We start from the raw sequence: 23,091 nt of genomic DNA, 5'->3' as shown, positions 1-23,091 counted from the left end.
TGTGTCTCCACCAAACCTCAGTCTCCACATTCTAGTGAGTTCCTGTCTCTTCCCTTTATATTCCTCTCTCTGCCCAGCCATATCTACCACTCCTTGGCCTCTAGTGGCTTAGCTTTGCATTCTGATCCTCAGGCAAGCTTTATTTATTAAAATAATTATCACTACAGTTGCCCGTGATGACTTTGAAGATTTTTTGTTGATTTGTTTTCTGAAACAGGTTCTCATGTAATCAAAGCTGGCCTAGAGTTCACTATGTAGCTGAGGATGACCTTGCCTTTATGATCATCCTCCCTTCCTCCCAATGTGCTAGGGTTGCAGGCTTGTAGCATACATGCAAATGCCAACGATTGAACCCAAGCCTTCATATATTCACTAGGCAAGTACTCTACTAACTGAGCAAAACCCAGCCTCCTTGTTTCTTACTAAAAGTTGAAAAAGTTGCCCATAGTGATTCCACAATACTTATGTAAGATGGGAAAGTTGTTTAAAACAACAAAAATGCCACGCTCCCTATGTATATTCATGTTTAGTAGGCCTATGCTGGGATCAGCCATTTTATTTTTATTTAGCAAGCTGGACAGCTGGCTCTGACACTGAACATCCACAAAACATAACTTGAGAAATGCACAATGCCCAGACAAAGACTGAGCCTTTGATGGCCTTCATAGTTTTAGCATCACTTATTACCCACCTGCATCTCTCAGAACTTAGCTGTGTAGACCTAATGCTGTAGTACAACGTAGCTACCTCTCATCAATCCCTGGCTTTTCTTGTTGAATTCAGACTTCCTTCTCCCAGATTCCACCACTGAATCTTCAGTGTATCTACATGGCTTTCACTCAGCTCGCCAATTCATGTTGGTCTCTCCTCCTTTTAAACTTCTTGCTTTTTTTCCTCTCTGTTGTCCGTCTAGTGAGTAATGTAGGACATACATGCAGGCTGAACATCCCTTGTCCAAACTGCTTATGTCCAGACAGGTGTGCAGTTTTAGTTTTCCTTTGGATTTTGCAACATTTATGTTTACATATACATACAATGAAGTTTTGAATGGACGGTGGTGAATACAAAACACAGAACTCATTTGTTTCATATATACCTCCTGCATGTGTAACTGAAGCAGACTTACACTGTTAGTGTATCTAAGAGTTTCAGGTTTGTGTTTCCTATCCTGGCATCCTGAGCCACTCAAAGTTTCTTTCAGAGTAGGAATGCCCAACTTGTGTATTTTCTTTTTCTTTTACTATCTTAAAATATTCCTTTCATCTTAAAAATATTTCAACTTGTCATTTTATTCTTTCACAACAGTATTAAAATTTCTTACACAAAGATATTTATCATGTCTCAGAGACAATCAAGACATGAGAACAGTAGGCCTGAGTTAATATAGGTGTTTGGATTAGAGTCAAGCACCACATTCTTCAGAGCTTCCTTTCTGTGCCTACTTGTGTTGATTAATGTTCTTTCAGTCCTAAGCAATGTATGACTGTGGGACACCAAGGAAGCCCCGAGTGAATATGTAGTGACCAAATGAAGTCCTAAGTGAATGAGTAATGTTGTTTGAATCCATGTGAATGGCAAAGCCTCTCCTCTCCCCCACTCCCCTCCCTACACACATAGACCCGTGTTAAAGCTCAGAAGGATGTAAAGCCTTCCTCTGGTCCCTGAGGATGTTGGCAGTGTATGCAAAAATAAGTATTTACCAATAATTGGCCAGTGTGTGCCAAAACTAGCAACTGCCTCTCTCTTCTCCCTGATCTGTAAAGCCCAAGACTGCTCACCTACAGAGGCCTCCTACCAAGACTGATTAACCTAGGCTGTACCTAATAAACTTCCTGAGAATTCTGGGTTGTTTCTGTCGTTGGTGTAAGTCCATCAGAGCATGCATAGCCCACCTGATCCCAGCTTTTCTGTACGTGCATCTGTGTCAGTCCTTTATTCATTCCCTCACTGCCCCAGCCAGTTTTCCATAACCCAAGCCAAGTGGACGTGGTATATGACCTAATGTGGTTTTATCAAACCATGGAACTTACTAGCTTACACAGTCTGGGGGAAAACCTAACCATAGGAGAGATTTTTATCTATGACTCAGATTATGGCCAAGACCCCAGACCGTCTTTTCATTTCTCAACTCCTCTCAGGTTTTGAGGCATGCTTTTCCATCATATCCTAAGATGAGTTAACAATTCCCAGGACTGTATATTTTCTTAATTACAAACACGGGGGAAGGCTCTCCAACCCAGACAATCTAAACTAACCTGTGAATTGGACCTCTTGACTTTACTGTCCTGACTTGAGTCTTGGTGTTCAAGGTCAGATAAATGGGCTGACTAAAACTTCTGGGCACCTTTTTCAGCCAGCGGCTTCTCTGAGAAATACGATGCACCCAGGTGCCTTCTCCCTGTCCGCTGTCTTCCTTCTTTCTTGGTGGGCAGATTTGTTGTTATTTTCAAAATTCTTAAGGCAGTTTGTTCCTTCTCTCTTTAGCCTTATTGACCACACTATCTAAGAAATATAAGCATAAATCTACACTTCGAATAATTGTTTTATATCATTGTCCTCTTTAAAAAATTAATCAGGCCAGAGAGATGGCTCAGCTGTGAAAGGCTAGCCTCACAACCAAAAATACAAGAAAATTAATCATAAAATTTTTAAAAGGGGCCCGCGAGATGGCTCAGCAGGTAAAGATGTTTTCATTGCAAGCCTGACAACCAGAGTGCAATTTCCAGAACATACATGGTAGAGAGAGGGGAACCGACTCTGACCTCCACAGGTGTCTAATTGTTCTTAAGAATAAAAACTCGAAGTCAGCTATCGGGTGAAAACTGAAGGATCAGAGAAGCAAGCAGCCAGCTAGCCACTAGAGAGTTCTTACCTTTACCAATGCTCAGACCAAAGGGATTATCCTGTCTCTACAAAACCTCAGACTGCATCTGCCTCCACAAATCCTCAGCCTGAATCCTCAGACTGCATCAGATTGCATCTCAAACTGAATCTCGGACTGCATCTGAGCTCCTGTTTCCTCCCATTTTGTATTCCTATCTCTGCCAAGCCATATCCCTCCTATCTCCATATCCCTAGTGCTGGGATTAAAGGCCTATGATCCCAGGTGCTGGGATCACCTTTGAGCTCTGTTTCTCTTTTAGACACATTCAAGGCCCTGAGTGGCCTTGAACTCACAGAAATCCGTCTACCTCTGTCTATTGAGAACTAGGATTAAAGGTGTGTGCCACAACTGCCTAGCTTCTCTGGCTGACTCATAGCTCTGCACTCTGATCTTCAGGCAAGCTTTACTTGTTAGATTACAAATAAAATATCACTACAGTCTTCTGGCCTCCACATGCATGCATGTGCTCATACATGCATGCATGCATAATTAATAAAAGTGAAACAAAAGAAAAGAGATTTATATTCCATATATTCAGAAATCTTAACAATGTTTATCCTTTTTGTTGCCTTCCTTAGGTTCAAAACTGGCCAAATCAATGGTGATTTGCTGATATACCATGTCTTGCTGACTTTAAAGCCATATTATGCAAAGCCATATGAAATTGTAGTGGACCTTACCCATACTGGACCTAGCAATCGTTTTAAAACAGACTTCCTCTCTAAGTGGTTTGTTGTTTTTCCTGGCTTCGCTTATGACAATGTGTCTGCAGTCTATATCTATAACTGTAACTCCTGGGTCAGGGAGTACACCAAGTACCACGAGCGGCTGCTGACTGGCCTGAAGGGCAGCAAACGGCTTATTTTTATAGACTGCCCCGGGAAGCTGGCTGAGCACATAGAGCATGAGCAACAGAAACTCCCTGCTGCCACCTTGGCTCTGGAAGAGGACCTAAAGGTGTTCCACAATGCTCTCAAGCTAGCTCACAAAGACACCAAAGTCTCTATTAAGGTAACTTCCCATCTGTTTTTGAATGATTTGGTGCCTTTCCTGACCAATTAGTTTATAGTCTGACCTCTACAAGTATTACTGTAGTTGCATATCCAATATCAGTTATATCCAGATGTTGAAAGACCAAGTTTTCTGTCTTTCTTGTGGTCCTGCAAAAGGTGTGAAAAGTATGCACTTAAAAGACACTTATGGGGGCTGGTGTCCAGAGGTCTAGGGTTCAATTCCCAGCACCCACAAAGTGGCTCATAACCGTCTGTAGCTTCAGTTCCTGAGGGCGCCAGACACATGTGACGCACAGATACGTATGCAGTCAAACACTCATACAAATAAAATAGATTAACTTTCAAGGCACAGAAGGTCAGACTAGAGGCAGAAGAATGCTGTAGTTCCTCTCTGTGACTCTGCCCAGCAGTCAAGTGTGCAGAGTGGAAAGGACCTACTGATAGTTCTCTTAATCAGTTCATGTTTTTTCAGAGTAGTGAGTTTGACCCCTTCTATCACCTGTTTATGGAATGCTTGGCCTTTTTTATAGAATAATTCTTTTCTGATGGTGTCAGTTTCTTTTGAGTATATTTATAAGTAATTGTTAAGTAATTTGAATATCTAATGGTACTATAATATATAATATATTATATATGAATATATAATAGTAACATTTAAATGGCAAACATCATGTGGGGGTGCTTGGGGGAGTTGGCTTTGAGCCTTATGAGAATTCTATATAATGGAATTTAATTCTCCTCTTCCTCACTACCATTTTTCAGGTTGGTTCTACTGCTGTTCAAGTAACCTCAGCAGAGAGAACAAAAGTATTGGGGCAATCCGTCTTTTTAAATGACATCTACTATGCTTCTGAAATTGAAGAGATCTGCCTCGTGGATGAGAACCAGTTCACCTTAACCATTGCAAACCAAGGCACACCACTTACCTTCATGCATCAGGAGTGTGAAGCCATTGTCCAGTCTATCATTCATATCAGGACCCGCTGGGAGCTGTCACAGCCTGACTCCATCCCCCAGCATACCAAGATTCGACCAAAAGATGTTCCTGGGACACTGCTTAATATTGCATTACTTAATTTAGGCAGTTCAGACCCTAGTCTACGGTAGGTATTTCTCTCCCTCACTTCCCCCTCTTTTCTTTTTTAATTATCTTTTAAGTTCACTTCAGGTTAAATAGTGTATCACTATTCACTGAGAGTATCATTGTTTAGAGGAGGAAGGCCTAAAGTTTAGTGACCCAAATGCATTACTACTGTCTACCTATTTCACTTTAGTAAGATTCTCTAAAGAAATCGTATGTTGGTCTCCTTTGCCTCAGTGGCAGAAGCAACATGACAAAAAGGATGTCATCCACTGGAAAGCATCCCAGTAAAATACACACACAGTATGTCACTGCTGTGGCCCTAAATTGCCCTCCAGATGACCTGTGGCCAAGTAGAAGACAATGTATAACTGAGGGGCTGAAGCAAACACTGCTGAGACTTGGTGAATGAGGCACCTAAACATTGTCTTAGAGATTCAGATGTGGATCCCATGAAGGAACAACAACTGAACCCAGGAGGGCAGCTGTGGTAGAACCCAGTGTAGCTCAAGGTTTCAACCATCAGCCCTAAGCAACAGTTTCAGAACTGTTTTTAAAAAGATTCTTTCTAGCCGGGCGATGGTGGCGCACGCCTTTAATCCCAGCATTCGGGAGGCAGAGGCAGGTGGATCTCTGTGAGTTCGAGACCAGCCTGGTCTACAGAGCTAGTTCCAGGACAGGCTCCAAAGCTGCAGAGAAAAACCAAAAAAAAAAAAAAAAATTTCCTTCCCTCCCCATCTTCCCCTTCCTCCCTCATTTTCATTTCTCTGAGCACAATCTAATTGGTTCTGTTTGGACATTGTGATCTGCTGTGTCAGCCTGTAGAGCCAGCAGATTTGGCTTTGGTGTGGAGATACTATTTTCACTTCTCATGCCTGAACTCTCCTTTTTGGTAACAGTAACGTGCCTTCCTACTGCACCTGTAAAGATTTGATAAATAGTGTTTGTGGTCGGATAGTACAACACTAATGAACAGTTTGTGTTTAGAGAATAGTATTTTTCCCCATCCCTTCTTGTCTCTCCTTGGTTCCCCATTTCCTTTTTCTTCCCTCTCCTTTTCTTGTTTAGCTGGTTCTTTATCTTAGATATCTTGGGAATGTCAAGATTTTTACTAATGGAGATGGAACATTCCTAATCTAAAATCCAAAATCTGAAGCGTCTTGTGTATTTTGTCCAGATTTATAACATGACATTTTTTATTAAGATGGGCTCTCAGTCTATAGCTCTGGCTGGTCTAGAACTTGCTGGGATTAAAGTCACTTGCCACCACACCCAGCCTATCTCAGAGTTTTTAATTAACTGCAAAATCTATGTAAATATTTCAAACCCAGAAAACACATCTGATCATGATCATTTGAGGTAAGAGATACTAGACTTAGGAACTCTTTCTTAGGATATATATGTCATAGCTTAGGTTTCATAGTAGGCCTTTTAGGCTTTCAATTTTTCCTTTATTTAAAAGAAAAGATATATGTCCAGCATGATGACTCCATGGTAAAGAAGTGTTTGACTAACATTGTGGAAGACTGACTTTTGACATTCTTGTATGTGTTCTGGCTTGTTTGTGTCTACATATATGCAGACACACACAAATAAATAAATGTAATTAAAAAAATTTTAAGTCAGATGTATAGCATATACTTTCACACTTGCATGCAGGAAGCACACACAGATACATCTCTGTGAGTTCTAGGCCAGACTAGTCTACATAGCAAACTCTGGTTCAGCCAGGACTACATTGTGAGACCCTGTCTTGGGGTAGGGGAGTGATCTCAAGATCAATAATCAACAGAATTTCTTTACTTATATAGGCTTCATGGAATCCCCCAAAAAGGCTCACTAAATTTTATATGTGCTTGACTTCCCTTTTCCCGGAAGGCTCTCTGACACATAGTCCAAGTTACAGGAGCCCAGATGGTTTTTTTTTTTTAATGATTTATTTTATTTTTATGTGCATTGATGTTTTGCCTGCATGTGTGTCTGTATGAGGGTGTCGGATCCCCTGGAACTGGAGTTACAGACAGTTGTGAGCTGCTGTGTAGGTGCTGGGAATTGATCCCAGGTCCTCTGGAAGAACAGCTGACCCATATCTCCAGCCCCAGGAGCCATTTTTTATAGTTTTTAAATAATGTAAAATAACATTAACATAGTATGACTTTAAGTTTCTACTAGTTAGTGGAAGATAAATTCACGAGTATTGACATTAGTGTTCTCATTTTAGGAAAATTGAGCTATGAAACTGTCTTTGTTCTCAATTCCAAGCAGTTTTTTTTATTATTATTATTTATAAATCAGGTTTTCTGGTTTTAGGGACAGGGTCTTTCTAGCCTGGAATTTACAATCCTCCCACCTTGGACTGCTAAATTCTAGGATTACAGACCTGTGCCGTATGCCTTGCCCTGTGACATCTTTGTTAAATAATGCTAATGGCTATCTCACTATTATTAGTTTGAGTGAAACTGTACTATTTTCTAGTGACAAAGCAAGCAGATAGCTTTCAGTTGTTGGTAAAGCATATCATACCAGAAGAAAAAAACACTTAGACAAACAAATTTCCATGACTTTTTCCTCTGTTTCAACATGGCAAAAATTCAGAGGTAATGAAAATCTGAAATTTACTGAATAACCCAACAGGTTTTTGTTTTGTTTTGGTGCGTGTGTGTGTTTTAAACTTGAGCTTATTATTTGGTATGGGATAAGGCGGTGTGGGATGGAGTGGAATGGGATGGAATTGGGAGTGGGGGCATTATTTTGGGATGTTAGATATCAAACCGGGGCCTCCCACATGTAAGGAAAGCACTGTACCACTGAAGTTCTTTAAACTTCTGATTTGCTTAAATATGTTTGTATATATTTGTAACTTATTTTTTTGTTCTAACAGACCATAGGTAACGTATGATTGGTTTCAATGGTTTTATATAATAGAATGAGGTCACAGAGCAGAATGTGTAGCTACATTTTTTTAACTTTGATTTTAACTACTAGTTTGCAGTGAAAATTGTAGGATACCCAGACATTTTGGGGATATCCTTACTTGAACACCTAACATTATAATCTGATTAAATGCCTCCTCTTAAAAAATGAAGGGATCTCATTATGTAGCCCTGACTGGCCTGGAACTCCCTCTGTAGATCAGGCTGGCCTCAAACTCGTAAGAGATCTACCTCCTTTGCCTTCTGAGTGCCAGGATGAAAGGCATGTGCCACCAGGCCTCTTTCTCTCTTAGTCTCTATTTCACTGGGCCTACCAGAGAGTAACCACCCGCAGAGTTTTGACCTCACTGAAAACACGGCATGCCTTTATTTTGTCATTTGTTCCTGTTGATTCACCCAGTCCCTAAATCTTTGCTGGTTTATGCTCCTGTGAAATTTTCTAGAAAGGCCTACTACACCTGCCTGTCTTAGGAGCCTTGTGGGCTCTTGTGGTATCAATTTCATGAATCTCTTGTTTGGGGCTTACTCTATATTCTGTCTCTAGTCAATCGTAACACTGAAAAAGAATTAACTGTGCTTTATAATACAATCTTGAGTTGTATGTTGTGGGAAAAATAAAATTACAAAAGAAATTTAAAACAATCTCCTTTGCATTTTCTCTTAGGTCTGCTGCCTATAATCTTCTGTGTGCCTTAACTTGTACCTTTAATTTAAAAATTGAGGGCCAGTTACTAGAGACATCAGGGTTATGCATCCCTGCCAACAACACCCTCTTTATTGTCTCAATCAGTAAGACGCTTGCAGCCAATGAGCCACACCTCACCTTAGAGTTTTTGGAAGAGTGTATTTCTGGATTTAGCAAATCTAGTAAGTAATGATTTTCTTTAATGCTCAAAATGATTCTAAGAAATTCAAAGAACTTTTTTTGTTTGGAAATTTACCAGTGGTCTTTCACTTACTTTATTTGTGCTTTTTAAAAACTTTCCTCCTCCCCCCCTTTGGTGTGGGTACCCTGTAACTAAAGGAATTCTGAAAGAAAATCTTAGTGTGATGTACAGAGAAGCCTGTCAGAACTCTGTCAGGAAGTTCAGGGAGCAGGGGGGTCCTCTTCCCTGCGCTTCAAGGATTTCCTTCTTTATTTCCACTACATAAACTTTAGTGTTTCTTCTTATAGACAGAAATTGAACACATCTCCTTGATTATTAAGGAAATAGTTACTTTTCTTTTCTATAGCTGACTTTGAACTGTGGTTTTTATTGGACATTTGTGTTTCATAAAGAATGTCACAGTAGATGATGCTAGATCCGACATCAGTCCCAAGTTTGTTTTAATAAGTCCCATTCATTTACTACCTATTCTTTTTATCTGTCCACCTTCACACCCTGTAGTAGCATAGATGATGTTCTTCTCCTGACTCTATTCCCAACATTTCCTTCTCTGTTCGCCCTATAACACAAAAAGCTTTTTTCCCTGCATTCTCCATTCAAACACATTTCTTAATATTTTAGTATTAGGTTTTTAAATGCTTTTCACAAATCATTAAGATTATGCCAGATATGTTTTGCTCTGTTTTTTTTGTTTGGGGTTTTTTTTTTAATCAAGCAAAAGATGTAGGAGTGTAACTCTGATAAGAACTTGTATACGTTTGGCAAAAGAAGAAAAGTGCAAAGCTTTATTAATAACTAAATGTCTGAAGATATTTGAGTGTGTGAGCAGGCATGCTGTGTTCCTGTATAAACAGCTCTTGTGAAATCATTTCAGAGTTAATCTAACCCCATCAAAGTAGCTATGGAATTTCAAATTTTCAAATGATTTTAAATTCTTGTGAAAATGAATAGCTGAGAAAATGTTGAAAAAGGAAGTACAAATGTTATAGATGTCTTTACATCTGTACACATTATAATGACACGGTATCAAAACATGGATGTTCACAAATCAGCAGACAGATCGATCCACTTAAGAGAAGCAGACAGTTGAAACTTCACAACCTGCTTGGGAAGATGAAACCATCGGTTTAGGAAATGAGCTAAGTTAGGCTATTTACACAACAGATACCAGAGTAAGTTCTGGTTATATTTAAGAATTGAATATAAATCTAGAAGTGTTAATAAAAGAAGTGGGCACTTAGTTGCTTTTATGAAAGTGGAATAGGTAAAACAAACACTTCATGAGACTTTGGAATACACAAAGAGTACAAATACAAAAAAAGAAAACAAACAATGAATGCCCAAACTAGAGCTGGAGATGACTTTGGAGAGACTGTGGAAAGCTGAGTGTCCTTAGTTGAGAAGAGCTCTGTCGGTTTGTGAGTCACAGAACCATGTCCATCATACTAAGAAAAGAATTTTTAAGTTTGTTACTTAAAAAATGCATATTAAAAGTATTGTGAAATGACGATTAGGTATCAGATTGAAAAATACTTTTAAAGATTAAATCCTGATGGTCAATAGCATTGAAACAAGGGTGATTTTTCTAGAAAGACTTTTAAGTAGATTAGACCCTTAAGAATATTCACATCTTGCCGGGCGATGGTGGCGCATGCCTTTAATCCCAGCACTCGGGAGGCAGAGGCAGGCGGATCTCTGTGAGTTTGAGACCAGCCTGGTCTACAGAGCTAATTCCAGGACAGGCTCCAAAGCCACAGAGAAACCCTGTCTCGAAAAACAAACAAAAAAAAAAAAAACAACAAGAATATTCACATCTTCAGGAGCCAGCAAGGTAAACTCAGTGGGTAAAGGTACTTGCCACAAAGCCTGGCAATCTGAGTTCAATCCCCAGAGCCCATGTAAAGGTGAAAAGGGGAAGCCAACCCCACAAAGTTATCCTCTGACCTCCCCAGGGCTCTGCCCCCCCCCCACACTTTTAAAAAGAGTTAATGGTGAGATGTGTGAGGCATACTGTTTTTATGTTGATGTTTTAAAACTAAGGTCTATCTTGTTATAGTAAAGTGTGCGGGTATTAAGTGAGTAGGTGAGCTTTGACAGTGTCTTCTAAATCAGAGCCCACAATATTTCTAGTGTCCAGAAGCCTCTCTCAATACTACCCCTCACCAAAGTGACCTTTTATGACCTCCATTGTCACGTATTCATTTTGCCTACTTTCCAATTTATTAAAGCTACTTAATAGAAAAAAAGAGTTGGAAAATCAAACAAGCAAACAAATTAAGGTGCTGGTTCTCTTTAATATAGAAAATATGATGCCATTAAAAGTGATTGGATCCAAAGTTTCAGTTTGGAAAAGTGAAGGTGGTGGCACACACCTTTAATCCCAGCACTCAGGAGGCAGAGGCAGGTGGATCTCTGTGGGTTTGAGGCCAGCCTGGTCTGCAGAACAAGTTCCAGAAATGGCTCCATAGCTACTGAGAAACCTCTCAAATAAATAAATAAATAAATAAATAAGAAGTTTAAAGAATGGGTGGTAGTGGTAGTCACGTAACAATTTGAGTGTACTTTATGCCACCAAACTATATACTTAAAAATGTTAGATAGAATGGCCATGCATGGCAGTGTATACTTTTAATTCCAGCACTAAGGAGGCAAAGGCATGTGGAACTCTATGAGTTTGAGGACAGCCAGGGCTATGTAGAGAAACCCTATCTAAAACAAAACAACAACAAAATTTAAAGGTTAGAATATGTTTCAGTACAGTTTTTTGTTTGTTTGTTTGTTTTGTTGTTGTTTTGTTTTGTTTTGAGACAAGTTTCTCTGTTGCCTTGGCTATCATGGAACTCACTCTGTAAATCAGGCTTGGTGTGGACCACTACTTCTGGTTTGGTTTACTGACTTTTAAAATTATTTCTTCAGTGGGCGGTGTTGACACACACCTTTAATCCCAGCACTCCAAAAACAGAGGCAAGCAGAGCTTTTGAGTTCAAGGCCATCCTGGTCTACAGAGTGAGTTTCAGGACAGCCAAGGCTATACAGGCCTTGTCTCAAAAAAACCAAACAAGGAAAAAAAATATTTTTTCAAAGCTTAGTATCTCTACCTCCTATCTAAATGTCCAGGCCTAATTCAAGTTAACATTCTTTGCTTTCAGCCTCCCCTCTATTTCTTCATGGTAAAATCATTGCTGTGACTGGAGAGGTGGGGCAGCAGTTATAAATACTAGCTGCTCTTCCAGAGGTCCTGGGTCTGTATAAATAAATACAAATAAAACTTGCCTGAAGAGCAGAGTGCAGAACTAAGCCACTAGAGGCCAGGGAGTGGTGGCACACATTTTTAATCCCAGGACTTGGAAGACAGAGGCAGATGGATCTCTGTTAGTTCAAGGCCACCCTGAGCTACACAAAATTGATCCAGTCTAAAAGAAATTGTTGGAGGAAGGGCCACTTGTTGGTTCCTGGCCACTTAGCCCCGAAATAATTGAACAGAAACTATTCATTAAATCACTGCTTGGCCCATTATTTCTAGCTCTTTTTTTTTTTTTTGGCTAACTCTTACATATTAATTTAACCCATTTTTATTAATCTGTGTATCACCAAAAGGTTGTGGTCTACCAGCAAAGTTTCAGCACGTCTGTCCCTGGCAGTAGATCATGGCCTCTCCCTGACTCTGCCTTCCTTTTACCTTGCTATAAGCCAAGCCAGTTTCTTTATTTATTAACCAATAAAACCATAGACAGAAGGACCTCCACCATTTCCCCTTTTCTGTTTAAACAAAAAGGAAGGCTTTAACTTTAACATAGTAAAATTATATATAACAAAACAGGTATTAAGCAAGAATTATAGTTATAATATTTATATCTACTTTATCTTTTATAAATAAGGAAAACTATAATTATTACTATCAATTCTTTAACTCTATCAAAGACTCCAGAAGGATATAATATTACCTAAGTAAACAGGAAGAGCATTTTAAGCAACTTCCAAAACTCTAGAATAGACAGAGATATCTTGCTACCTGGACAGTCACCCAAAGTTCTTTTGTATACCGTTGGGGCATCCATCTTTAGCCTACAGGCCCATAGTATCCAGCAGACTTTTCTATGAAGCAGGAAATTTTAAAGACAGTTCCACCTATATTGGCAGTTTGTCAGTCACTTTCTTCTGTGTCCTGCAGAATGTCTAGCAGAGTCTTTCATGAAGCAGGAATCCTGAAGGATCGTCTCACCTTTAGGCAAGTTTAGCAGTCATCTCTCTGTGGGTCCTGTATGTTCAGTTTATCAAGCAGTCCAGGCAAGAGCAGTTTCTTGCCCAAATGGCTAGCAAACTCCATAAGGAGCCTCTTCGATGCCCATTTTCCTCATGAAGTAATTGGTGTTGCCAGGAGCAGATGTATCTCATTGTCCATAAAAAGTCCTAAGTTATTAAAACATTTAAATGTCATATTTTGAAGGTCTATGAAAGATTTGAAGAATACCTATATAACTGAAATATATTTTTATATATCTAGAAAACCTAACATAAGTACAAGCTTGACTACTACAGATAAAAGGTTCCTCATTTGACTGGGTTTTGTTAGTCAAATTGTTTGTATTCTTTTTCAGAGTTTTGAATTTTTCTTTTAATTGATCAGTGTCAGTCTGTAAAGACTGTATTATTTCTAAAAGTGCCTCATTTGGGGCCTATTATCAAACCATGTTTTTAAGGAGAAAATATGGAGGACAAAACTAATCCCCAGAATCAAATATGATAGGAGGGAAATCATATAAACCTTGCATGACATTGTACATAGTATAACTAAAAAAGCTAGTGAATTTTTGGATTCTTAGATTGTCATTTTTACTTTTAAATTATAAATTTATAATTTATATTTTTTTATTTTAAATCTTAACCTGTGGTTGAGTTAGCTGGAGTAGGTGCAATAACCGCTACAAGCCAGTAGGTGTCGCTGTGCACTTGTAGTCATGTGGCTGATTTGAATCTGATTTGGGTGTCAAATACTGAAAGATGTTTAAATTAAAACAGTCGTTTAGTGTAAATCACAGATTCTGTGCTTCCCAGGGGAGCTGTTTGGCAGCCACATGAGACAGTCGGTGGAGGGAGGCGAGCACCTCCTGTTGGGGACAGAGGGTATGTTGCCTGTGGTGGCAGTGGCAGCACGGGGCACGAATTCCTCGGCCTTTTTCTGCCTTGGCCTCCTGCATCTCTCCACCCACCTCAGACCCCGAAGTCAGCCAGTAGTGATTACTCAGGGCCGGGAATTTTATACCCAAAATGAACAGCATGGAGCCTGACCACAGCTTGCCCCACGTTGGGTGCCAACTGTAGAAATTAGCTCATTTCAGGAAATAACCGGGCTAGTTAAAGGATAAAACAATTATATTTTTATTTATTATAAGGGGAAAACTCATAAAACAGAAACAAGAAGTCCAAGCTCAGCTGTGCCCCAGCGAGAATCACACAGACAGCGAGCACCTGGCTCATGCCCCAGTTTTCTCTCAGGCTCCAGAAAGATGCACCTTACCTGGGATCCACCTCTTAAAGATAATTGGCTAACAAGGTTTCTCCATCAAGAAATAGCTCACACAAAGGTGATCCCAGCACTTGGGATCATAGGCCTTTAATCCCAGCACTAGGGTGGTGGAGACAGGAGTGACATGGCTGAGGGGAGAGAGGAATATAAGGCTCAGTGCAGTCTTAGGTTTGGTGGATACAGATGCAGTCCGAAGATATAGTCTGAGGTGCAGTCTTAGGACAGGATTGCCCCTTTGGTCTGAAAATTCGGAAGAGGTAAAAGGTCTTTCCTAGTGACTTGCTACGCTGCTTCTTTGATCTCTCAGCTTTCACCTCCTAATATCTGACTCTGGGTTTTTATTATTAAGAACAATTAGAATTTGTGCTACATGGATCTGATTCCCAACACCCATGTAATTGGGTACCAGTCAAGCATGTGGTGCACAGATATACATGTACACAAAATACTCAAACACATAAAAAATAAAATTTTATAATTTTCATTGACTGTATTAATTCAGTATTTTCTCCACAGGTATTGAATTGAAGCACCTTTGTTTGGAATATATGACTCCATGGCTGTCAAATCTAGTTCGTTTTTGTAAACATAATGATGATGCTAAACGACAAAGGGTTACTGCCATCCTTGATAAGCTAATAACAATGACTATAAATGAGAAGCAGATGTACCCTTCTATTCAAGCGAAAATATGGGGAAGCCTTGGGCAGGTACTGAATTTGCACTGATACTCACCTAGTACCTCCTTGTGCTACTAACTCTTAGTGCCCACATTATACAGAGCATAACATTCTGTCCTTCAGAAGCATGCAGATACATTCCCAACCCTGCAAATAGGTAATGTATTTCAGAGCTCTCCTTGTTATATAATTGTATAGAGTTTAACTGTAGAAACCTATTGTCATTAGTCATAAATAGTGTTTAAATATGTACCCCATTCCCTATACACCACAGATCTCAGTAAATGCTTTTTAATGCTGTTGTTCAGAACATTTGGTTTCATTTACAATTGGAGCATAAGCTATGATACAACTTTCCTTAATCTGACAAAGGAAGTGCATATTATTCCTTAGAATAATCACTTAAAGAAGCAGTCCTTACTAAACAATGCTGTGAATGTCTAAGTGATTTTAAATGACTATGGAGCCAATTTCCTGGTTGTGTGATGTGGTTAAAGTCATTAGATTGCTCGTGTATTACTATCTTAGATGAGCAGAGAGGCACTTTCTGAGTGACTGAAGATAGGCATGCACAGATATTTAAACTCTAAACACTGGTCTTAGTCTAAAGGAATCAGGGAGCAGCCTCCTGCTGTCCTGGATAGTTTACAGGTCTCTAAGACTAGAACTTTGAAAATCTGGAGGAAAACAGGGTGTCTCTACTTCTTGGACTCCTTTGAGTGTTTCTTCATTGAAAATTAAGCCATTAGTATGCTTGAAAACAGCAAGACTTTCCCTTGTTTCGCCAGATCACAGATCTGTTGGATGTTGTGCTTGACAGTTTCATCAAAACCAGTGCTACAGGAGGGTTAGGGTCTATCAAGGCTGAGGTGATGGCAGATACCGCTGTGGCTTTGGCTTCTGGAAATGTGAAATTGGTGTCAAGTAAGGTAACCACTTTTTCTGTACCTCTTGGACTATGCCATAGTACTTCTGTTTATCATCCTGAGAGGTTTTGTCTTGTAACTAGCTAAGGTTAAACTTACTTATTTAAGAGAAAGTGGGGGTATGGGTGTGTGTTCTATGGCTTATTATATGTAGAAGTCAAAGGATAACTTGTAGGAGTTAGTTCTCTCCTTCCGCCTGATGGGTCCCAAGGATCAAACCCAAGGTTTGGCTTTTTTTTTTTTATAACAAATATCACTTAATGACATGATGAACATTAACTATTTCTAGAAAATTTATGTACATATGTGTGTGCATGTAAACATATAGAGTATCCTGTTTTTCAGGCGTGTATGAGAGATATTCCAACATGCAACTTAGCCTGCTGAGCCATCTTATCAATTTTTTTTTATTTTTTTAAGATTTATTTTTCTTTTATGTGTGTGTGAGTGGACGTGTATGTCCCACGTGTGCTCATTTTCTGCAGAGGCCAGAAGAGGGTGTTAGATCCCCTGCAACTGAAAATGCAGATGGTTGTTAGTTGCTGTTTGGGTACTGGAGACCAAAGTCCTCAGCAAGATCAGCCAGTGCTTTTAACCTTCGAGCTCTCTCCAACCCCCTGAACTTTTTTTATGAAGAAACTTTTAGTCTCGTGTTTTTAAAACATGTTCTTCTTTACAGGTTATTGGACGGATGTGTAAAATAATAGACAAGACTTGCTTGTCTCCAACTCCAACTTTAGAACAACATCTGATGTGGGATGATATTGCTATTTTAGCCCGCTACATGCTGATGCTGTCCTTCAACAACTCCCTCGATGTGGCAGCTCATCTGCCCTATCTCTTCCATGTTGTTACGTTCTTAGTAGCCACGGGTCCGTTGTCCCTTCGAGCGTCCACACATGGGTTGGTCATTAATATCATTCACTCTCTGTGTACTTGTTCACAACTTCATTTTAGTGGTAAGTTTCTAGAAGGTAATCTGGTTTTGTTGTTGTTATTGTTGTTTTCGTTTTTAACTAGTTCTTTACTCAGTTTTACCTTACCTGACTGTTGTAGGTTTATTACTGTGATTGTATCATCTCACCAGGCATAGAAGCAGTAATTTGAAATTCTATCAAAGAAAAGAATAAAAATTATTTCCATGCCATGGCAAGCTATAATAAAAGTTTTCTATGTCTCATGCAGATAGTCATAATTATCATTTAGTCTAAAAGCTTGTTGTAATTGATAGTGCTGCATTACTGGTGCCAGGATGTTATTTAACTGCTAATATAATACATCTAGAGATTTGACTCGGGCAGCATGGCTGTGTGATGTCTACATGATATTTATATTTTCTTGAATTCAAGATGAAACATAACACTTTAGAATTAAAATTTTGATTATTTTCTGTTTCTTTTACAGAAGAGACCAAGCAAGTTTTAAGGCTCAGTCTAACAGAATTCTCATTACCCAAATTTTACTTACTGTTTGGCATTAGCAAAGTTAAGTCAGCTGCTGTCATCGCCTTCCGTTCCAGTTACCGGGACCGATCTTTCTCCCCAGGCTCCTATGAGAGGGAGACTTTTGCTTTGACATCCCTGGAAACAGTCACAGAGGCTTTATTGGAGATCATGGAGGTACAGAAGGGAAAATGACAAGAAACTAAACTAAAAATCATATTTAAAATATGTAATATGTAGGGTGTAGTGGCATAAACCTTTAATCTTAGCATTCAGGAGACAGAGGCAGGTGGATTTCTGTGAGTTTCAAGCCAACTGAGTGTATTGGGGAATTCTGGGCCAGCCAGAGCTACATAGTAATACTTTGTCTGAAAAATAATTTTCTGATATACGGAGGAAATGCTGGTTCTTTCTGCTATATTAAACATAGAACTTAAGGTATTTCTTTAAAATGTGGGGTTTTTTTGTTTGTTTTTTGGGGTTTTTTTCTTTTTTGGTTTTTCAAGACAGGGTTTCTCTGTGGCTTTGGAGCCTGTCCTGGAACTAGCTCTTGTAAATCAGGCTGGTCTCGAACTCACAGAGATCCGCCTGCCTCTGCCTCCCGAGTGCTGGGATTAAAGGCGTGCGCCACCACCGCCCGGCTAATGTGTTTATTTTTTAAATTAGATTTATTTTACTTTATGTGTATAAATGTTTTGCCTACATGTATGTTTGTGGACCACGTGTGGTGCCCAAGGGTCAGAAGAGGAGTTCACGCTTCCGGTCGCAGGCGCTTCGGGAGCCACCGATTACCGTCCAGCCATGGCCAAGTCCAAGAACCACACCACACACAACCAGTCCCGGAAATGGCACAGAAATGGCATCAAGAAACCCCGGTCACAAAGATACGAATCTCTCAAGGGGGTTGACCCCAAGTTCCTGAGGAACATGCGCTTTGCCAAGAAGCACAACAAGAAAGGCCTGAAAAAGATGCAGGCAAATAATGCAAAGGCCATGAGCGCACGTGCGGAGGCCATCAAGGCCCTGGTGAAGCCCCAGGTGGTGAAGCCCAAGGTGCCAAAGGGCCCCACCCGCAAACTCACCCGTCTGGCTTTAATTGCTCACCCCAAGCTTGGGAAGAAGATTAGAAGCTACATGGCCAGGGGTCGTAGGCTCCAAAAAACAAAGCCCAAGGTTCAAGCCAAGGCAGAGGCCTCAGCTGCAGCTCAGGCTCCCAAAGGTGCCCAGGCCCCTGTGAAGGCCCCATAAAAAAGGTCGCAGTCTGCCAGTGTGAAGACAGATGGACTGGTGTGAACACCTACACAGTATTTGCAGATGTTCAGGACCTTATGCTGTTTTTACAAATAAACTTGAGGCAAGTTCTGTTAAAAAAAAAAAAAAAAAGAAGAGGAGTTCACAAGAGGAGGACATCCGATTCCCTAGACCTGGAATTATGAATGGTTATGAACCACTTTGTGGATTCTGAGAACAGAACCTATATTCTCTTCAAGAACATCAAGTGCTCTTATCTGCTGAGCCATCTCTTCAGTCCCTGGAATGTGTTTTTTATAATAAATATTACTTAATGACATGATGAACATAAATATTTCTAGAAACGTTCGTGTACATATATATATATGTTTATGTGTGTGTGTATGTGTGTATATATATATATATATAAACATACAGAGTATCCTGTTTTTCAGGCATGTATGAGAGATATTCCAACATGCAAGTGGCTGGATCAGTGGACAGAACTAGCACAAAGGTGTGTCCTAAGTTAAACAAACTGTAAAAGTATGTGTATTGTTGAAAATAGCTCTTGCAGCATAATTTAGTTAGTCTTGTATTTATTGTGTACATAAACAAAGATTTTTATAAGTTCTTTGACTTTGTAATTTCAGATTTGCATTTCAGTACAACCCATCCCTGCAGCCAAGAGCTCTTGTGGTGTTTGGCTGTATTAGCAAACGTGTGTCTCACGGGCAGATAAAGCAGATTATCCGAATTCTTAGCAAGGTACTTACTCTATTTTACATAAAGATTTGTCCCAAATTATAAACTATAACTTCCAGTTTTTGAAAACAATCAAAATTTAAATAATATATTTTGAAACAATTTTTTCCTTATTGTAATTCTTTGAAGTGATGAAATCTTATCAGGAGAAAATACCTTTAAGTTCAATGTGGTGACGAAGGCCTTTAACCCCAGCACTCTGGATACAGAGGCAGATGGATCTCTGTGAGTTTGAGGCCAACCTGGTCTATACAGTGAGTTCCAGGGTAGCCAGCACTACATAATAGAGAGAACTTGTCTCAAAAATAACAAAAAAAGAGAAATACCTTTTAAAAAGAATGTTTGGCTTTTTTTCTAAATCAAGTATACTTAATAGTCTATCAGTTCTCAAAGCCATATAGCCTTATATAAAGCTACATAGCTTATAATGAATATAATGCTCTTCTTACTAGAATGTAATATAGAAATATTTTTAAAATAAGAAACCAATTATACAGTGTTCACCATTTTTAGAAATAGTTTGTCAAATAAACTACTTGTCAAATACCTAAATGTGTCTCAGCTAAATCTGAGAGTCATTGTAGGAGCTGATGTTTTATTTCCGTGAAAAGTCAAATAAAGATTTCTGTCTTCCTGAAAGGCGCTTGAAAGCTGCTTAAAAGGTCCTGACACGTACAACAGTCAAGTTCTGATAGAAGCCACAGTGATAGCCCTGACCAAATTACAGCCGCTTCTCAATAAGGTGATGATCATATCGAGCGTGAGTTTATTCATTTTGGGCATTGTTACCATGTGTCTTTTCTTGTACAGAGTTTAGAAAATATGATGAGTTTGAAAGAGTTTATAAAGAAGAAATTATAGTCAAAGTGGAGTGATGTTGCTGGGCCCTAACGTCTTTCTTGTTGGAGGGGAAGTTGTGGTGAGAAGGGGTAGTGTCAGCTTCTCAGACACTGACAGTCAGAAGGCAGACAGCTGACTTGTTTATTTAACAACGAGGGGAAGCTCATACACCCTCCCCCAGCACCCAAGCGTTCCCAGCAGTTGACATTGCATGGTCACTCCTCATCGGCTATGCAGGAACAGAACCTCTGACAGTACCAGGTAGACTCTAGGTTGGCTCCTCTCAGTCTAGTAGACCTTAACTTCCTACAGTTTCTTGTCATAAGACTTAGAAAACAGGATGGATTAGCATAGCATGGTGGCCACACCTTTAGTCCCAGCATTCATGAAGTAGAGGCAGGTTAGTCTCCATGCGTGTGAGGCCAGCCTGGTCTACATAGCAAATCCCAGGACATCCAGGACTACATAGAGAATACCTGTCTCAAAGAGAAAGGAAGAGGGCTGGAAGAAGAGTGGGAGAGAGGAAAGGAAAAATAAAAAGGAGGGTAGATTGAAAAGAGGTTGTGAAGAAGAAACTGTCACAAGAGTTAGTTGTTTGTGGTAGAGGAAGTATAGCACATCTTTTCTCCTAGGCTTATGTGTTTTTAGTATTTTTTTTCTCTTTGCTACTAAAAAAGATAAGTATAAATTCTTAATTCTTTCATCTAATAATTTGTTGAACATCTTCTGTGTATCTGGTAGAGAGATATATGAAACATAGTTAATAAAGTGTCCTGTATCTTAGATGGTTGTGGATATTGAGAAGTGAACAAATAAAGTCAGTAGACCACTACTTAATGTGTTAGTGATCCCTAATTACTATAGAGAAATGTGAAGCCAGAAGTATGCCTATGCCTGGTCATCAAAAGAGTTTGTATGCTGGACTAGTGTGTAGTGCGAAGAGATAGCACTTGCTTAGCATGTACGAGAGAGACCCTGGGTTCATCTCCACCGAGAGAGGGGGAAGGGGAGTGAGGGAGAGAAGGAATTAAGAGTTTATACTAGTAAGAATGAGAAGTTGAAAGGGTAGAGTCTAACTAGATTTAGAAATAAGCAGGACAGTGGAGTGGTGGATAGACCATTCTAGTAGAGAGGTGATAGAGAAAATTGTAAAGGTTGAATAGAATTAATCTAATATTCAATAGTCTTCAGAAAGGAGTTTGGAAATGATCATTTCCTAGTAGCCAGTATGATAACAACAGGACACAGTTAGCCTAGAGTGCACAGTGGATCAGAGAAGGGAGAAACTGCACACTGAAGGAAAGTTAGCTTGGGTCTGTAGTGGTGACAAAGAAATGGCAGGTGTCAGCGACTACTGTAAAAGAGTCAGCAAACTCTGGAAACTAGATTTGGCATCCAGAATTGGGAGAAATCCCAGAGGAAGCTCAGGCTCTTAGCCTAGCTGATGATATTTTTAATTAGACATGTGGATGGGTCCAAGTGCTTATCTTGTCTACTCATGTTTCCCAAAGGAGTAAAAACACAGAAATTTGGTGAGGTATCCTGCTTTGTTTTATGCTGTAAAATGCATGGTTTGCCACCCTAACCTGGAGTGTATCTCCTTTACCAGGACTCCCCACTGCACAAAGCCCTCTTTTGGGTTGCCGTGGCTGTGCTGCAGTTAGATGAAGTCAACTTGTATTCAGCAGGTACTGCACTTCTGGAACAGAACCTGCACACCTTAGATAGTCTTCGGATATTTAATGACAAGGTGAGTTGACTTTCCTATGAGCTCCATATTGCTCATGGTGAGTCTTTTTTTCCTGCTTGTCCATAATCTAAGTATGAATTTAATGCATTTTATTGTAAGTATAGTTTCTTAGTAGATCAGTAAAAGCTATTTAATCCTTAGTTCCTATATAGAAATAGCCAAGAACAATATGTCCTGCTCTTAGTGATTGAAATAGTAATAAGTAGGGCTGGAAAGATGACTCAGCAGTTGGGAACACTGATTGCTCTTCCCAGCACCCATATGGCAACATATCATAGTCATCTCTTAACTCCAGTCCCAGGAATCCAGTGCCCTCCGTGACTTCCTTGGACACTGCACACACGTGATACACAAACATACATGGAAGCAAAACACCCATGAACATGAAATAAATAAATATATTTTTTCTTAATTTTAAAGTAGTATTGAGGAGTAATAATAGCTACCACACCAAGCTCTGTGCATTCCTTATTGCTGATTTTCATTCTCTATCCCTATTTATTTTTATTTGTAATATATGTTAGACTTTTTATTTATTCAATAATAAAACTTATTTTTATTGAAAAATTATCCTTAGTGAAAAATCTGTATAATTAGTAACAGATAATGGAAGTTGGAGAACCTAAAGAAGTTTTGTATACTTAACTTTATTAGTTTGTCCCCCCTCCCCTCCTGTTTTCCCTAATCTCACTTTAAAGAATACCATTAATAGCCATCTTCACATTTATTAACCTAGATAGGGGCTGGATTTTGGCTCAGAGTATAGAGGATAAAATTAAACAGTACAAAATTGGGCTAGTGGTGTGGCTTACGACCGAGCCTGAAAACCTGAATTCAAGTCCCAAGACTTACATAATGACATAGTAGAAGCATATGTACACTAAATAAATGAAAAATATTGTTTCAAAACCAATACAAAATTATATTCCTTTTGTTTTGGAGAAAAATAGAAACAGCCTAAGAGAAAAGAGAAGATTCTTTTGAAAAGAGGATGTGTGTGTACATGTGCTTACATTATATTTGAAATTTCCTTGAAATGAACTGAACTGAACTATGGGGAAACAGAGCGTAACCTAAGTATGAAGGTACCTGGTCTACAGTACTTGTTCAGTGTATATAATGTGGTACAGACA

General features: G+C 39.4%; 1 protein-coding gene across 5 annotated transcripts in view; it reads left to right on the top strand.

Moving 5' to 3' along the window:
- The window catches only part of Nf1 (neurofibromin 1), a 268,446-nt gene that overhangs the window by 207,900 nt on the left and 37,455 nt on the right, over nucleotides 1-23,091 (top strand). For all 5 annotated transcript variants that reach the window (XM_041664518.1, XM_041664517.1, XM_041664515.1 and 2 more), the window contains 11 exons: nucleotides 3,463-3,895; nucleotides 4,660-5,000; nucleotides 8,576-8,778; nucleotides 14,842-15,035; nucleotides 15,794-15,934; nucleotides 16,611-16,890; nucleotides 17,336-17,550; nucleotides 19,059-19,120; nucleotides 19,257-19,371; nucleotides 20,009-20,110; nucleotides 21,818-21,958. In XM_041664518.1, coding sequence (XP_041520452.1) covers nucleotides 3,463-3,895; nucleotides 4,660-5,000; nucleotides 8,576-8,778; nucleotides 14,842-15,035; nucleotides 15,794-15,934; nucleotides 16,611-16,890; nucleotides 17,336-17,550; nucleotides 19,059-19,120; nucleotides 19,257-19,371; nucleotides 20,009-20,110; nucleotides 21,818-21,958 — 2,227 coding nt within the window. The remainder of the gene's footprint in view (nucleotides 1-3,462; nucleotides 3,896-4,659; nucleotides 5,001-8,575; nucleotides 8,779-14,841; nucleotides 15,036-15,793; nucleotides 15,935-16,610; nucleotides 16,891-17,335; nucleotides 17,551-19,058; nucleotides 19,121-19,256; nucleotides 19,372-20,008; nucleotides 20,111-21,817; nucleotides 21,959-23,091) is intronic.

This window comes from Microtus oregoni, unplaced genomic scaffold, assembly GCF_018167655.1.
Source record: "Microtus oregoni isolate MIOR12 unplaced genomic scaffold, Mior012 000015F_ref0000493, whole genome shotgun sequence".
NCBI lineage: Eukaryota > Metazoa > Chordata > Mammalia > Rodentia > Cricetidae > Microtus > Microtus oregoni.
This window is presented reverse-complemented; position numbering and strand designations above follow the sequence as displayed.